This window comes from Coregonus clupeaformis, chromosome 13 (assembly GCF_020615455.1).
Source record: "Coregonus clupeaformis isolate EN_2021a chromosome 13, ASM2061545v1, whole genome shotgun sequence".
In the NCBI taxonomy this organism is placed as follows: domain Eukaryota; kingdom Metazoa; phylum Chordata; class Actinopteri; order Salmoniformes; family Salmonidae; genus Coregonus; species Coregonus clupeaformis.
Window position 1 is genome coordinate 14008974 of NC_059204.1, and position 17946 is coordinate 14026919.

General features: G+C 46.4%; 1 protein-coding gene across 2 annotated transcripts in view; it reads left to right on the forward strand.

Annotated features, from left to right (window-relative positions):
* Positions 1-17946, forward strand: part of LOC121579324 (rho GTPase-activating protein 32-like) — a 266001-nt gene that overhangs the window by 139713 nt on the left and 108342 nt on the right. For both annotated transcript variants that reach the window (XM_045224241.1, XM_045224242.1), the window contains 2 exons: positions 10368-10459; positions 10968-11052. In XM_045224241.1, coding sequence (XP_045080176.1) covers positions 10368-10459; positions 10968-11052 — 177 coding nt within the window. The remainder of the gene's footprint in view (positions 1-10367; positions 10460-10967; positions 11053-17946) is intronic.

The following is a 17946-nucleotide window of genomic DNA, read 5'->3' on the forward strand; positions in this document are numbered from 1 at the left end:
GTTGATCTGGAACATTTCAGGAACTTTGAGAGTTTCTTTAAGTGCAGTCGCAAAAACCATCAAGCGCTATGACGAAACTGGCTCTCATGAGGACCGCCACAGGAAAGGAAGACCCAGAGTTACCTCTGCTGCAGAGGATAAGTTCATTAGAGTTACCAGCCTCAGAAATCGGCAATTAACTGCACCTCAGATTGCAGCCCAAATAAATGAGTTCAAGTAACAGACACATCTCAACATCAACTGTTGAGAGGAGACTGCGTGAATCAGGCCTTCATGGTCGAATTGCTGCAAAAAAACGCTACCAAAGGACACAAATAAGAAGAAGAGACTTGCTTGGGCCAAGAAACACGATCAATGGACGTTAGACCGGTGGAAATCTGTCCTTTGTGTCTTTTTGAGACGCGGAGTAGGTGAACGGATGATCTCCGCGTGTGTGGTTCCCACCGTGAAGCATGGAGGAGGTGTGATGGTGTGGGGGTGCTTTGCTGGTGACACTGTTGGTGATTTATTTAGAATTCAAGGCACACTTAACCAGCATGGGTACCACAGCATTCTGCAGCTATACGCCATCCGATCTGGTTTGCGCTTAGTGGGACTGTCATTTGTTCTTCAACAGGACAAGGACCCAAAACACACCTCCAGGCTGTGTAAGGACTATTTTTACATATACATTTTAGTCATTTAGCAGACGCTCTTATCCAGAGCGACTTACAATTAGTGAGTGCATACAGGTAGGAGAGTGATGGAGTGCTGCATCAGATGACATGGCCTCCACAATCCTCCGACCTCAACCACATTGAGATGGTTTGGGATGAGTTGGACCACAGAGTGAAGGAAAAGCAGCCAACTAGTGCTCAGCATATGTGGGAACTCCTTCAAGACTCTTGGAATGGCAAGATGGCGCCGAAAGATAGGGCAGGCATCTCTGCTTCTTGCTCCTAAGCAATTTAGATTTTTTGTGTCTTATTTCTTACATTATTAGCCCAGATTCTTTTGGGTGTTATTACATACAGCCGGAAATAACTTTTGGATATCAGCTCGGCGGTAACTCACCAGCATTACGACCAGGAATACGACTTTCCCGAATTGGATCCTTTGTTCCTTCCCCCCAGGGCAATTGAAGTGATTCACGCGGACTGGGATATGTTCCGGGTAGCCTCTGAGAATAACATCGACGAATACACGGAAATGGTGACTGAGTTCATCAGGAAGTGTATTGTACCCACTGTGACTATTAAAACCTACCCAAACCAGAAACCGTGGATAGATGGCAGCATTTTGACAAAACTGAAAGCGCGAACCACCCATTTTAACCATGTCAAGGTGTCTGGGAATATTGCTGAATACAAAACAGTGTAGTTATTCCCTCCGTAAGGCAATCAAACAGGCAAAACGACAGTACAGAGACAAAGTGGAGTCTCAATTCAATGGCTCAGACACAAGAAGTATGTGGCAGGGTCTACAGACAATTACGGACTACTAAGGGAAAACCAGCCACGTCGTGGACACCGACGTCTTGCTTCCGGACAAGCTAAACACCTTCTTCGCCCGCTTTGAGGATAACACAGGGCCACTGACGCGGCACGCTACCAAGGACTGTGGGCTCTCTTTCTCCGTGGCCTTGCTTCAAGATGTCCACCATTGTTCCTGTACCCAAGAAAGCAAAGGTAACTGAACTAAATGACTATCGCCCCGTAGCACTCACTTCTGTCATCATGAAGTGCTTTGAGAGGCTAGTTAAGGATCATACCACCTCTACCTTATTTGACACCCTAGGCCCACTTCAATTTGCTTACCGCCCCAATAGATCCAAAGACAATGATATTGCCATTGCACTGCACACTGCCCTATCCCATCTGGACAAGAGGAATACCTATGTAAGAATGCTGTTCATTGACTATAGCTCAGCATTCAACACCATAGTACCCTCCAAGCTCATCATTAAGCTCGAGGCCCTGGGTCTGAACCCCTCCCTGTGCAACTGGGTCCTGGACTTCCTGACGGGCCGCCCCCAGGTGCTGAAGGTAGGAAACAACACCTCCACTTCGCTGATCCTCAACACAGGGGCCCCACAAGGATGCGTGCTCAGCCCCCTCCTGTACTCCCTGTTCACCCTTGACTGCGTGGCCACGCACGCCTCCAACTAAATCATCAAGTTTGCAGACGACACAACAGTAGTAGGCCTGATTACCAACAATGACAAGACAGCCTACAGGGAGGAGGTGAGGGCCCTGGGAGTGTGGTGCCAGGAAAATAACCTCTTACTCCAACGTAAACAAAACCAAAGGAACTGATCGTGGACTTCAGGAAACAGCAGTACACGCCCCTATCGACATCGACGGGACCACATTGGAGAATGTGGAAAGCTCCTTGGTGTACACATCACTGACGATCTGAAATGGTCCACCCACACAGTGTGGTGAAGAAGGCGCAACAGCGCCTCTTCAACCTCAGGAGGCTGAAGAAATTTGGCTTGGCACCTAAAAACCTCACAAACTTTTACAGATGCACAATTGAGAGCATCCTGTCGGGCTGTATCACCGCCTGGTACGGCAACTGCACCGCTCGCAACCGCAGGGCTCTCCAGAGGGTGGTGCGGTCTGCCCAACACATCTCCAGGGGCAAACTACCTGCCCTCCAGGACACCTACAGCACCCGATGTCACAGGAAGGCCAAAAATATCATCAAGGACAACATCCACCCGAGCCACTGCCTGTTCACCCCGCTATTATCCAGATGGCAAAAATCCAGACCAAATGACCAATTTCCACCGGTCTAATGTCCATTGCATTGGCCCAAGTAGGTATTTTCTTATTGGTGTCCTTTGGTAGTGGTTTCTTTGCAGCAATTCGACTCTGAAGGCCTGATTCACACAGTCCCCTCTGAACAGTTGATGTTGAGATGTGTCTGTTACTTGAACTCTGTGAAGCATTTATTTGGGATGCAATTTCTGAGGCTGATAACTCTAATGAACTTATCCTGTGCAGCAGAGGTAACTCTGGGTCTTCTATTCCTGTGGCGGTCCTCATGAGAGCCAGTTTCTTCATAGCGCTTGATGGTTTTTGAGACTGCACTTGAAGAAACTTTAAAAGTTATGGCAGCATAAGATAATGAGACTGACACACACATTTGTTATAATATAAGACCGTAGACAAGCTTTTCTTGTATTTTCTAGACAAGTCATTTCAAAGACTCAATTAAAAACATAGTCTATAACAAGGCTCCTCTTTGATTGGGGCTCGTTGACTCTCTGGCACGTCCTATCTCAGTCTCCTTAAATTAACTGATTGTCTTAACTGTTAGGGATACGTCTTTATATGAAACTGAAATGCTGGATCAACATCCAGCCTCGGCTCCCAATCATGAAATGATGATGATGCCTCTCTTGTACATCATGTAATGTAACTTCAAATGTAGTGGGGATGTATCAGAACCTAATATCATGTACATGATTTATATATGTCAGCTAAACTTAAGAAGAATTGTAATGAAGACAATGTACTGTTTAAACCAACCGAGTTAAATCAAATTATTTAGTATTAATCTAATGATAGATATTGATGTAATCCCTCTCATATTCAAGTAACCCATTTTTGTTTGTAAATATTTCAATGTATAATACGCCAAAGTCTCCATTAATTATATTTATTTTATTTAACCAAGTAAGCCAGTTGAGAACAAGTTCTCATTTACAACTGCGACCTGGCCAAGATAAAGCAAAGCAGTGCGATAAAAACAACAACACAGAGTTACGTATGGTACCTAAACTCATTCAGTTAATGAAATCATTCATTATTTCAACACCATCCAAGCCCAGGTTCTTTTTTCTCTCCAACTGAGCTGCATTAGGCTGTCTCCATAGTAACATGACATTTGTCCCCCACCACTCGCACTTTGGAACCACAAAAATGTGATACAGTGGCAAAGACACGCAAACGCGTCCCTAATGGCTCCCTATTCCCTATATAGTGCTCTACTTCTGACAAGAGCCCTATGGGACATGGTCAAATAGAGCCCTATGGGCCATGGTCAAATAGAGCCCAATGGGCCATGGTCAAATAGAGCCCAATGGGCCCTGGTCAAATAGAGCCCTATGGGCCCTGGTCAAATAGAGCCCAATGGGCCCTGGTCAAATAGAGCCCAATTGGCCCTGGTCAAATAGAGCCCTATGGGCCATGGTCAAATAGAGCCCTATGGGCCATGGTCAACGAGAGCCCTATGGGCCATGGTCAACGAGAGCCCTATGGGCCATGGTCAACGAGAGCCCTATGGGCCATGGTCAACGAGAGCCCTATGGGCCATGGTCAAATAGAGCCCTATGGGCCATGGTCAAATAGAGCCCTATGGGCCATGGTCAAATAGAGCCCTATGGGCCATGGTCAACGAGAGCCCTATGGGCCATGGCCAAATAGAGCCCTATGGGCCATGGTCAAATAGAGCCCTATGGGCCATGGTCAAATAGAGCCCTATGGGCCATGGTCAAATAGAGCCCTATGGGCCATGGTCAACGAGAGCCCTATGGGACATGGTCAAATAGAGCCCTATGGGCCATGGTCAAATAGAGCCCTATGGGCCATGGTCAAATAGAGCCCTATGGGCCATGGTCAAATAGAGCCCTATGGGCCATGGTCAACGAGAGCCCTATGGGCCATGGTCAACGAGAGCCCTATGGGCCATGGTCAACGAGAGCCCTATGGGCCATGGTCAGCGAGAGCCCTATGGGCCATGGTCAAATAGAGCCCTATGGGCCATGGTCAAATAGAGCCCTATGGGCCATGGTCAAATAGAGCCCTATGGGCCATGGTCAAATAGAGCCCTATGGGCCATGGTCAACGAGAGCCCTATGGGACATGGTCAAATAGAGCCCTATGGGCCATGGTCAAATAGAGCCCTATGGGCCATGGTCAAATAGAGCCCTATGGGCCATGGTCAAATAGAGCCCTATGGGCCATGGTCAACGAGAGCCCTATGGGCCATGGTCAACGAGAGCCCTATGGGCCATGGTCAACGAGAGCCCTATGGGCCATGGTCAGCGAGAGCCCTATGGGCCATGGTCAAATAGAGCCCTATGGGCCATGGTCAAATAGAGCCCTATGGGCCATGGTCAACGAGAGCCCTATGGGCCATGGTCAAATAGAGCCCTATGGGCCATGGTCAAATAGAGCCCTATGGGCCATGGTCAACGAGAGCCCTATGGGCCATGGTCAATGAGAGCCCTATGGGCCATGGTCAACGAGAGCCCTATGGGCCATGGTCAAATAGAGCCCTATGGGCCATGGTCAACGAGAGCCCTATGGGCCATGGTCAACGAGAGCCCTATGGACCATGGTCAACGAGAGCCCTATGGGCCATGGTCAACGAGAGCCCTATGGGCCATGGTCAAATAGAGCCCTATGGGCCATGGTCAAATAGAGCCCTATGGGCCATGGTCAACGAGAGCCCTATGGGCCATGGTCAACGAGAGCCCTATGGACCATGGTCAACGAGAGCCCTATGGGCCATGGTCAACGAGAGCCCTATGGGCCCTGGTCAAAGAGAGCCCTATGGGCCCTGGTCAAAAGTAGTACACTAAATAGAGAATGGGATGAACTTTGGGGCACAGGCATCTCTTTCCAGCTAATGAATATTGATCACTTTTGAAACATTAAAGATGTGGCATGTCTGCTGTTTGTTAAATGTTTTATTCTGTTATTGTAAGGGAGCAGCTCTTAAAAGGGGCCTAGACGTGGGAATACATTACACGCAATAAATCCCTCTTGTGGTTTGGGGACATTTTCCTGAATTATTGTATTTATTCCTATGTTATTCTTTTTCTGTTATTTCTTATTTTTTTCTCTCTGCGTTTCTGGGAAGGGTCCGTAAGTAAGCATTTCACTGTTAGTCTACAACTGTTGTTAACGAAGCATGTGACAAATATAATTTGATTTGATAAGAAATGCTAAGCTAGTTAGCGTTAGCTGTCACAATGTGCCCAAATGGCAGTAGCCGACATACGTGGCAGGCAGTGGTTGGTGTGCTGCATTTCAGAGGATGAATCAATCAATAAGTCTGCCAAGCTTTCGACATGTCACAACGATTGACCGAGGGCACATTAATAACAGAACATTGGTTAGGTCGTTATTGCAAAAGAGATGTTTTTTTTCTTTTTCTTTTTTCTTCACCTTTATTTAACCAGGTAAGCCAGTTGAGAACAAGTTCTCATTTACAACTGCGACCTGGCCAAGATAAAGCAAAGCAGTGCGATAAAAACAACAACACCGAGTTACATATGGGGTAAACAAAACATAAAGTGAAAAATACAACAGAACGTATATATACAGTGTGTGCGAATGTAGTAAGTTATGGAGGTAAGGCAATAAATAGGCCGTAGTGCAAAATAGTTACAATTTTGTATTAACACTGGAATGACAGATGTGCAAATAGAGATACTGGGGTGGTTAAATACAGGTACAATTTATATAGGGGCTACATGAATAGGGCTACATGAATAAATTGACATGCTGCATGTTATTGACTAACTCATTTACCAGTAGTTAGTCAATAAATATATGTGGATAACGCCTAAATGTGAAAATGCGATACATAAGCAGAATACTTCACATTAATCGTTACTTAATGCGACATAGGCTACTGTGAATAATATCCAACAACCCAAGTTGAATTTGGCAATGCCTGCCCTGTATTATTTTATTTAGCAAGCCTTGAAGAGACCTCGCCTTCTTCAAGACATTGTTGAATATTTTACTGAACCTCTGAGAATGTTTTAGCTAGACTTGATAAGCATCTCTCCCCTTGGGGAAGCACTGAAGAGGTTGCTACCAGTGTTTCTCAGCTCCTAGTAGTTCTTAATAGCCTGCTTGGATGCCAAACATCAATAACAATGGAGTCGGCTAAAGCAGAAAGAATAGAAAGAGACTGGCACACAGGCTAAGCTGTTCTACATTCCCATTCACAGCTAGTGCAGGCCTGACATCTATCTGTACACCGGCTCACCTGGCTCCTGTCTCTGACCTCATTGGCAATCATCTGCTTATCACCTTCCCGGTCTTTGTCTGCAACCAGCTAGAAAGAGACTTAACTTCTCCACATCTCATCCTGTCTTCTCTTGCTCTCTCTCTCCCCACTCCACAATTTTCTGCTGTTCTCTTTCATTCTTTACTTTCCTTACTATCTCTCTGGTTTCTCTTTTCTCTCTCAATTCAATTCAAGGGGCTCTATTGGCATGGGAAACATATGTTTACATTGCCAAAGCAGGTGAAATAGATAATAAACAAAAGTTAAATAAACAATAAAAAATTAACAGTAAACTTTACACAAAAGTTCCAAAAGAATAAAGACATTTCAAATGTCATATTATGTATATATACAGTGTTGTAGTGATGTGCAAATAGTTAAACTACAAAAGGGAAAATAAATAGATATGGGTTGTATTTTACAACAGTGTTTGTTCTTCTCTGGTTGCTCTTTTCTTGTGTCAACAGGTCACAAATCTTGCTGCTGTGATTGCACACTGTGGTATTTCACCCAATAGATATGGGAGTTTATCAAAATTGGATTTGTTTTCGAATTCTTTGTGGGTCTGTGTAATCTGAGGGAAATATGTGTTTCTAATATGGTCATACATTTGGCAGGAGGTTAGGAAGTGCAGCTCAGTTTCCACCTAATTTTGTGGCCAGTGTGCACATAGCCTGTCTTCTACGGCGGCCTTTCTCAATAGCAAGGCCATGCTCACTGAGTCTGTACATAGTCAAATGTTTCCTTAATTTGGGTCAGTCACAGTGTTCAGGTATTCTGCCACTGTGTACTCTCTGTTTAGGGCCAAATATAATTCTAGTTTGCTCTGTTTTTTTGTTAATTCTTTCCAATATGTCAATATGTTTTCTCATGATTTGGTTAGGTCTAATTGTGTTGCTGTCCTGGGGCTCTGTGGGGTCTGTTTGTGTTTGTGAACAGAGCCCCATGACCAGCTTGCTTAGGGAACTCTTCTCCAGATTAATCTCTCTGTAGGTGATGGCTTTGTTATGGAAGGTTTGGTAATCGCTTCCTTTTAGGTGGTTGTAGAATTTACCTGCTCTTTTCTGGATTTTGATCATTAGCAGGTATCGGCCTAGTTCTGCTCTGCATGCATTATTTGGTGTTTTATGTTGTACACAGAGGATATTTTTGCAGAATTCTGCATGCAGAGTCTCAATTTGGTGTTTTTCCCATTTTGTGAATTCTTGGTTGGTGAGCGGACCCCAGACCTCACAACCATAAAGGGCAATGGGTTCTATAACTGATTCAAGTATTTTTTGCCAGATCCTAATTGGTATGTCAAATTTTATGTTCCTTTTGATGGCATAGAATGCCCTTCTTGCCTTGTCTCTCAGATCGTTCACAGCTTTGTGGAAGTTACCTGTGGCGCTGATGTTTAGGCAAAGGTATGTATAGGTTTTTGTGTGCTCTAGGGCAACAGTGTCTAGATGGAATTTGTATTTGTGGTCCTGACAACTGGACCTTTTTTGGAACATCATTATCAGGTCTGACAGAATCTGTGCAGAAGATCTTCCTTCTTTTTCCGTTATGAATTTCTGTATTGTTTTAGTGATTCACCATAGTGAAGGCGTAGACTCAGGTTTTCTGGGTTTTTGGTTGGATAGGTTTCTCAATTTCTTTCTTAGGTTTTTGCATTTTTCATCAAACCATTTGTCATTGTTTTTCATTTTCTTAAGTTGTCTGCTTGACATTTTTAGATTTGATAGGGAAGCTGAAATGTCAAATATACTGTTTAGGCTTTCTACATTTTTACATTTTAGTCATTTAGCAGACACTCTTATCCAGAGCGACTTAGTGAGTGCATACATTTTTCATACTGGCCCCCCGTGGGAATCGAACCCACAACCCTGGCGTTGCAAGCGCCATGCTCTACCAACTGAGCTACAGGAGACTACTGCCAAGTTTACACCTTCACTATTACAGTGACATGTTTTGTCCAGGAAGTTGTCTGAAATGGATTGAATTTGTTGTTGCCTAATTGTTTTTTTGGTAGGTTTCTAGACTACTTTCCTTCCATCTATAGCATTTCTTAATATTGTGCAGTTTATTTGGCTTTGATGTCTCATGATTGAGTATTGCTCTGTTCAGGTAGACTGATTTTGCTGTGATCTGATAGGGGTGTTAGTGGGCTGACTGTGAACACTTTGAGAGACTGGGTTGAGGTCAGTGATAAAGTAATCTACAGTACTACTGCCAAGGGATGAGCTGTAGGTGTACCTACCATAGGAGTCTCCTCGAAGTCTACCATTGACTATGTACAGACCCAGCGTGCAACAGAGCTGCAGGAGTTGTGACCCATTTTTGTTGGTTGTTTTGTCATAGTTGTGTCTAGGGGGGCATATTTGGGAGGGAATACTGTCACTTCCAGGTAGGTGTTTGTCGCCATGTGTGCTGAGAATGTCAGGTCTTGTCCAGTTCTGGCATTTAGGTCACCACAGACTAGTACATGTCCCAGGGCCTGGAAATGGTTGATCTCCCTCTCTAGGATGGAGAAGCTGTCATCGTTAAAGTATGGGGATTCTATTGGGGGGATATAGGTAGCACACATGAGGAAATGTTTCTCTGTTGAGATCATTTCCTTATTAATTTCTAGCCAGATGTAAAATGTTTCTGTTTTGACTAATTTAATAGAGTGGGTTAGGTCTCGTCCTTGTTTCACTCCTAGTAGTTTGGTGGATGGGACTTCCAGCTCTCTGTAACCTAGAGGGCAACCAGTGGGTCTGTCTCCTCTATACCATGTTTCTTGTAGGATGACAATGTCTGTATTTCCAAATTCTTTGATGAAGTCTGGGTTCCTGCTCTTTAGGTCTCTCTCTCTCTCTCTCTCTCTCTCTCTCTCTCAGCTTAGTGTTTCTCTTTTCTCTCTCTCTCAGCTTAGTATTTTTATTTTCTCTTGTTGACTTTAGCCACACAGGATGACTTGATTTAATGTTGTCAAGTGCGTTTTAACCTCACTCGGTCACAGATTAGACTCTGTCAGGGGTCAAACTTCACCATGTTGGGTCAAACGTAGCTAGTAGGGGCCTGGGGTGGTCTAGCCGTTGGTGGGTTTGAATCCAACCGACTGCCCTTCTAATACACTCTCCTAAGCTTTCTTCCACTCTTTCACTGTCTCTGTCCAATTAACATGAAAAATACAACAACAAATATTAAGTAGCTGCTTTGACAACAGTCACTACATCCTGGAATTGTTTCTTTGAACAGTTTTGCTTTGATTTGCGTTGTCCTTAGGTTTCTCTCGCATGCAGGTCAACTCATATGGAGTTGTTTGTCAGAGGTGAAGTCACAGGTCATGTATTGACAAGTGTGTCTGTTTCCTTTCCGACATGCAGGCGCGGAGTGCCGAGGTTCCCGAGCTGAGCGCCGAGCCCCTCCTGCGCTCCTGCAGCAGCACGGCCAGCATGAAGGTCAAGAATGTCAAGAAGTCAGTGGACCAACTGACCGAGTAGACTTACCCTGCCGCGAGCCTTCTGATACTGCCTTAACTCCTCACATCTGCTACACATCTCTCTCTCTACTTTGATTTCCTCTCACTCTCACTCACTCACTCTTCGACCGCTCTCTCTCCAACTTTTTATCTTCTCTGTTCTCTCTCTCTATCAACCTTTTTCTCTCCATTTTGCTGTCTCTCTCGGCTCCCACCCTGTTCTCTCTTTCAACCTTTTTCTCTCTTCAGCTATCGCTCTACATCTCTCTCTGTCTCTACCTCTCACTCTTATCTGTGTCTCTCACATGTCTCTCTCTCCCGCTCTCCTTCAGTTTTGCCCTTTCTACCGGATTTTATCTATTTTTGCCCACTTCCACCCTCTATCTTTTCCTCCCCTCTCTTGTACTATGTTTTCTTCTTCTCCACCCCCCCTTCCTTTACTCTCTTCATTATCCATCAGACCCTTAGGCCTTCGTCCTAACCACAGTCTGTCTCTGTCTTTCAGACTGTCCTTCACCAAAGGCCACTTCCCCAAGCTGGCTGAGTGCGCCCACTTCCACTACGAGAACGTGGACTTTGGCACCATCCAGGTAATCAGACACTTAGCAGGGCACTGTGGTGCTGCTATGTTTTCCAAAAATGTTGGACCCTCTGGTCTGGTGTGCTGTGGTGGTGGCTAAGGTTCCTACCTTGGTTGTGATACGCTATATTGATATTGCAATGAAAACGGTGTTGTTTTGAGTGTATAGCCTAGTCTTAGTCTTTGCTGATGACACAGTTCATGAAGACAGTGGTCATTTGACTCCACCTCTTTGTTTAATGTGGTGTACGCTGGTGGAATAGGCTATATGTGGTGAGGATGCTGGTGATATTAGGCTATTCATGGTGGTTGTGAATTTTCTTGTAGCTCGATTTTGTTTTGGAATTCCAATTTTTTTCATTTAGCCAGTGGTATTACGTGGTTGTGATAGGCGTATGCTCATAAGTATAACATTACATTTACATTTACGTCATTTAGCAGACACTCTTATCCAGAGCGACTTACAAATTGGTGCATTCACCTTATAGCCAGTGGGATAACCACTTTACAATATTTTATTTATTTTTATTTATTTTTTGTGGGGGTAAGGGGGGGGGGGGTAGAAGGATTACTTTATCCTATCCCAGGTATTCCTTAAAGAGGTGGGGTTTCAAGTGTCTCCGGAAGGTGGTGAGTGACTTTGCTGTCCTGGCGTCGTGAGGGAGCTTGTTCCACCATTGGGGTGCCAGAGCAGCGAACAGTTTTGACTGGGCTGAGCGGGAACTGTGCTTCCGCAGAGGTAGGGGGGCCAGCAGGCCAGAGGTGGATGAACGCAATGCCCTCACAGCTCCGTAGGCAAGCACCATGGTCTTGTAGCAGATGCGAGCTTCAACTGGAAGCCAGTGGAGTGTGCGGAGGAGCGGGGTGACGTGAGAGAACTTGGGAAGGTTGAACACCAGACGGGCTGCGGCATTCTGGATGAGTTGTAGGGGTTTAATGGCACAGGCAGGGAGCCCAGCCAACAGCGAGTTGCAGTAATCCAGACGGGAGATGACAAGTGCCTGGATTAGGACCTGTGCCGCTTCCTGTGTAAGGCAGGGTCGTACTCTCCGAATGTTGTAGAGCATGAACCTACAGGATCGGGTCACCGCCTTGATGTTAGCGGAGAACGACAGGGTGTTGTCCAGGGTCTCGCCAAGGCTCTTTGCACTCTGGGAGGAGGACACAACGGAGTTGTCAACCGTGATGGCGAGATCATGGAACGGGCAGTCCTTCCCCGGGAGGAAGAGCGGCTCCGTCTTGCCGAGGTTCAGCTTGAGGTGGTGATCCGTCATCCACACTGATATGTCTGCCAGACATGCAGTTATCAGAAGGGGGAAATGAGAAGATTAGTTGTGTGTCGTCTGCGTAGCAATGATAGGAGAGGACATGTGAGGATATGACAGAGCCAAGTGACTTGGTGTATAGCGAGAATAGGAGAGGGCCTAGAACTGAGCCCTGGGGGACACCAGTGGTGAGAGCACGTGGCGCGGAGACAGCCACGCCACTTGGTAGGAGCGACCTGTCAGGTAGGACGCAATCCAAGAGTGAGCCGCGCCGGAGATGCCCAACTCGGAGAGGGTGGAGAGGAGGATCTGATGGTTCAAAGGCAGCAGACAGGTCTAGAAGGACAAGAGCAGAGGAGAGAGAGTTAGCTTTAGCAGTGCGGAGAGCCTCCGTGACACAGAGAAGAGCAGTCTCAGTTGAATGACCAGTCTTGAAACCTGACTGGTTTGGATCAAGAAGGTCATTCTGAGAGAGATAGCAGGAGAGTTGGCTAAAAACGGCACGCTCAAGAGTTTTGGAGAGAAAAGAAAGAAGGGATACTGGTCTGTAGTTGTTGACATCGGAGGGATCGAGTGTAGGTTTTTTGAGAAGGGGTGCAACTCTCGCTCTCTTGAAGACGGAAGGGACATAGCCAGCGGTCAAGGATGAGTTGATGAGCGAGGTGAGGTAAGGGAGAAGGTCTCCGGAAATGGTCTGGAGAAGAGAGGAGGGGATAGGGTCAAGCGGGCAGGTTGTTGGCGGCCGGCCGTCACAAGTCGCAAGATTTCATCTGGAGAGAGAGGGGAGAAAGAAGTCAAAGCATAGGGTAGGGCAGTGTGAGCAGGACCAGCAGTGTCATTTGACTTAACAAACGAGGATCGGATGTCGTCAACCTTCTTTTCAAAATGGTTGACGAAGTCATCCACAGAGAGGGGGGGAGGATTCAGCAGGGAGGAGAAGGTGGCAAAGAGCTTCCTAGGGTTAGAGGCTGATGCTTGGAATTTAGAGTGGTAGAAAGTGGCTTTAGCAGCAGAAACAGAGGAATAAAATGTAGAGAGGAGGGAGTGAAAAGATGCCAGGTCCGCAGGGAGTCTAGTTTTCCTCCATTTCCGCTCGGCTGCCCGGAGCCCTGTTCTGTGAGCTCGCAATGAGTGGTCAAGCCATGGAGCTGGAGGGAAGGACTGAGCCGGCCGGGAGGATAGGGGACATAGAGAGTCAAAGGATGCAGAAAGGGAGGAGAGGAGGGTTGAGGAGGCAGAATCAGGAGATTGGAGGGATAAGGATTGAGCAGAGGGAAGAGATGATAGGATGAAGAGGAGAGAGTAGCGGGAGAGAGTGAAGGTTGCGACAGCGCATTATCATCTGAGTAGGGGCAGAGTGAGTAGTGTTGGAGGAGAGCGAGAGAGAAAAGGATACAAAGTAGTGGTTGGAGACATGGAGGGGAGTTGCAGTGAGATTAGTAGAAGAACAGCATCTAGTAAAGATGAGGTCAAGCGTATTGCCTGCCTTGTGAGTAGGGGGAGAGGGTGAGGTCAAAAGAGGAGAGGAGTGGAAAGAAGGAGGCAGAGAGAAATTAGTCAAAGGTAGACGTAGGGAGGTTAAAGTCACCCAGAACTGTGAGGGGTGAGCCATCCTCAGGAAAGGAACTTATCAAGGCCTCAAGCTCATTGATGAACTCTCCAAGGGAACCTGGAGGGCGATAAATGATAAGGATGTTAAGCTTGAATGGGCTAGTGACTGTGACAGCATGGAATTCAAATGAGGAGATAGACAGATGGGTCAGGGGGAAAAAGAGAATGTCCACTTGGGAGAGATGAGGATTCCTGTGCCACCACCCCGCTGCCCAGATGCTCTCGGGGTATGCGAGAACACATGGTCAGACGAGGAGAGAGCAGTAGGAGTAGCAGTGTTTTCAGTGGTAATCCATGTTTCAGTCAGCGCCAAGAAGTCGAGGGACTGGAGGGTAGCGTAGGCTGAGATGAACTCTGCCTTGTTGGCCGCAGAACGGCAGTTCCAGAGGCTGCCGGAGACCTGGAACTCCACGTGGGTCGTGCGCGCAGGGACCACCAGGTTAGAGTGGCAGCAGCCACGCGGTGTGAGGCGTTTGTATAGCCTGTGCGGAGAGGAGAGAACAGGGATAGACAGACGCATAGTTGACAGGCTACAGAAAATGGCTACAATAATGCAAAGGAGATCGGAATGAAATGAACTAAACATCTGGGAAAGCGAGAGAGCGGGGCCTCCCTCACTTAAGTTTCACTGAAACACTCAAATATAACTCTCCCAACTTCCACCTCAGAAACTATAATTGTTGTAAACTACAGCAGTTCAATGTTTTCTAGGAATAGACTAACTTAGTTTATTCAGCTAGCTAACTTGGTACAGTATTCTTCCGTGAAAACCGTCCAGGGCACCGAATCCTATGACGCCACAGCCAACTAGCATGCCAGCCTCCAACAACACGGTTTAGCACCAATACTCGGCCACAACAAACCACCAGTGTGTCAACACGCCAAGCAGATCATTCGTGTCATTGTCTCCTCTCTTTCAACTGTTTGGGGTGATTTTCTCCCGAAAGTATCAACTTTAGCATTAAGATCATTGTTCTTCCATTGCCTACCAAGCTGCCGCTTTCAAGGAGCGGGACCCTAATCCGGACGCTTATAAGAAATCCCGCTATGCCCTCAGACGAACCATCAAACAGGCAAAGCGTCAATACAGAAGCTCGTCGGATGTGGCAGGGCTTGAAAACTATTACGGACTACAAAGGGAAACCCAGCCGCGAGCTGCCCAGTGACGCGAGCCTACCAGACGAGCTAAATGCCTTTTATGCTCGCTTCGAGGCAAGCAACACTGAAGCATGCATGTGAGCACCAGCTGTTCCGGACGACTGTGTGATCACGCTCTCCGTAGCCGATGTGAGCAAGACCTTTAAACAGGTCAACATTCACAAAGCCGCGGGGCCAGGCGGATTACCATGCGTTGACCAACTGACAAGTGTCTTCACTGACATTTTCAGCCTCTCCCTGACCGAGTCTGTAATACCTACATGTTTCAAACAGACCACCATAGTCCCTGTGCCCAAGAAAGTGAAGGTAACCTGCCTAAATGATTACTGCCCCGTAGCACTCACGTCGGTAGCCATGAAGTGCTTTGAAAGGCTGGTCATGGCTCACATCAACACCATCATAATAATAATAATAATATGCCATTTAGCAGACGCTTTTATCCAAAGCGACTTACAGTCATGCGTGCATAAATTTTTACGTATGGGTGGTCCCGGGGATCGAACCCACTACCTTGGCGTTACAAGCGCCGTGCTCTACCAGCTGAGCTACAGAGGACCACGCATACTCCCAATTCGCATACAGCCCCAACAGATCCACAGATGACGCAATCTCAATCGCATTCCACACTGCCCTTTCCCACCTGGACAGAAGGAACACCTATGTGAGAATGCTGTTCATTGACTACAGCTCAGCGTTCAACATCATAGTTCCCACAAAGCTCAACACTAAGCTAAGGACCCTGGGACTAAACACCTTCCTCTGCAACTGGATCCTGGACTTCCTGACGGGCCGCCCCCAGGTGGTAAGGGTAGGCAACAACACCTCTGCTACGCTGATCCTCAACACTGGGGCCCCTCAGGGGTGCGTGCTTAGTCCCCTCCTGTACTCCCTGTTCACCCACGACTGCGTGGCCAAGCACGAATTCAACACCATTTTAAGTTTGCTGACGACACAACAGTGGTAGACCTGATCACCGACAACGATGAGACAGCCTATAGGGAGGAGGTCAGAGACCTGGCAGTGTGGTGCCAGGACAACAACCTCTCCCTCAATGTGAGCAAGACAAAGGAGCTGATTGTGGACTATAGGAAAAGGAGGGCCGAACAGGCCCCCATTAACATTGACAGGGCTGAAGTGGAGCGGGTTGAGAGTTTCAAGTTCCTTGGTGTCCACATCACCAACGACCTTTCATGGTCCAAACACACCAAGACAGTTGTGAAGAAGGCACGACAACACCTTTTCCCCCTCAGGAGACTGAAAAGATTTGGCATGGGTCCCCAGATCCTCAAAAAGTTCTACAGCTGCACCATCGAGAGCATCCTGACTGGTTGCATCACCGCCTGGTATGGCAACTGCTCTGCATCTGACCGTAAGGCGCTACAGAGGGTAGTGCGTACGGCCCAGTACATCACTGGGGCCAAGCTTCCTGACATCCAGGACCTATATACTAGGCGGTGTCAGAGGAAGGCCCAAAAAATTGTCAAAGACTCCAGTCACCCAAGTCAGACTGTTCTCTCTGCTACCACATGGCAAGCGGTACCGGAGCGCCAAGTCTCGGACCAAAAGGTTCCTTAACAGCTTCTACCTCCAAGCAATAAGACTGCTGAACAATTAACATTGACCCCCTTGTTTTTACACTGCTGCAACTCGCTGTTTATTATCTATGCATAGTCACTTTACAAATTACCTCGACTAACATCTACCCCCGCACATTGACTCGGTACCGGTATCCCCTGTATATAGCCTCGTTACTGTTATATAATTGTATATATATATTTGTTTTTTTGTTTTATGTTTTTTTTTTAAATGCTTTAGTTTTATTTAGTAAATATTTTCTTCCCTCTATTTCTTGAACTGCATTGTTGGTTAAGGGCTTGTAAGTAAGCATTTGACGGTAAGGTCTACACCTGTTGTATTCGGTGCATGTGATAAATACAATTGTATTTGATTTAAGATTATCTTAGTCCTAAAGATCTTTGTTTTTTGGGAAGCTCACGACACCCCTGATGTGAAAGACCTGGACAGGTGGAAGCAAATTCCCTGCAAATTCCCCCAGCGCAGATGAATAGAAAAGCTATGTTGTCTCCTCTTTGCGGGCACAGCTAGACCCTGTGTTAATAGTTGGCGATTTGGCAAGTTAGCCTATTTTTTCTGGTGGGTTTTACTCTGTTGACTAAGCATTTCTCCTTAGAAAATCTGATATTAGTTTCTGTTGACTCTATGCAAAGATATCCAGAATCCATTCTAAACTGAGAATGGGAGGGAAGCAACACGAGCAGCGAGTAATTCAAATCTTCTAACCTAATCCAATACCTTTATATCAAAATGTTTATTGTAAGTCGCTCTGGATAAGAGCGTCTGCTAAATGACGTAAATGTAAATGTAAATCTATGTCGCAAAATAAACACCAAATCTACATGGTTAGCATGAGAGGTATTTCCACCAGTCACGTCTGCACTGTTACCAATGTATATTACATCATAAATCCGCTATACATAATGCCTAATTCCCACCTCTGCTGACTCCTACCTCTATTGAGTGCATCTCCATATAGTGAAAGGAGAGGTTTATTATATGAGCCTGGCTCAATGGCTCCCTCCCTGTGCAGGCTGAGGCGACACACAGAAGGTGCTGCAATACCACCGGGGAGCCCAGAGCTCCACTGTTGTTGTGGTGCTAGAGAGGATTAGGGCTACTCGAAATGGAACACGCATATACACACACACACACACACACAGTAAAATCACGATACACACACACACACGGATCATGATGCACTCACACACACAGGAATCACGATGCATACACACACACACACACACACACACACATACACACACACACTCAAATCAACAACAAAAAAATCTAAT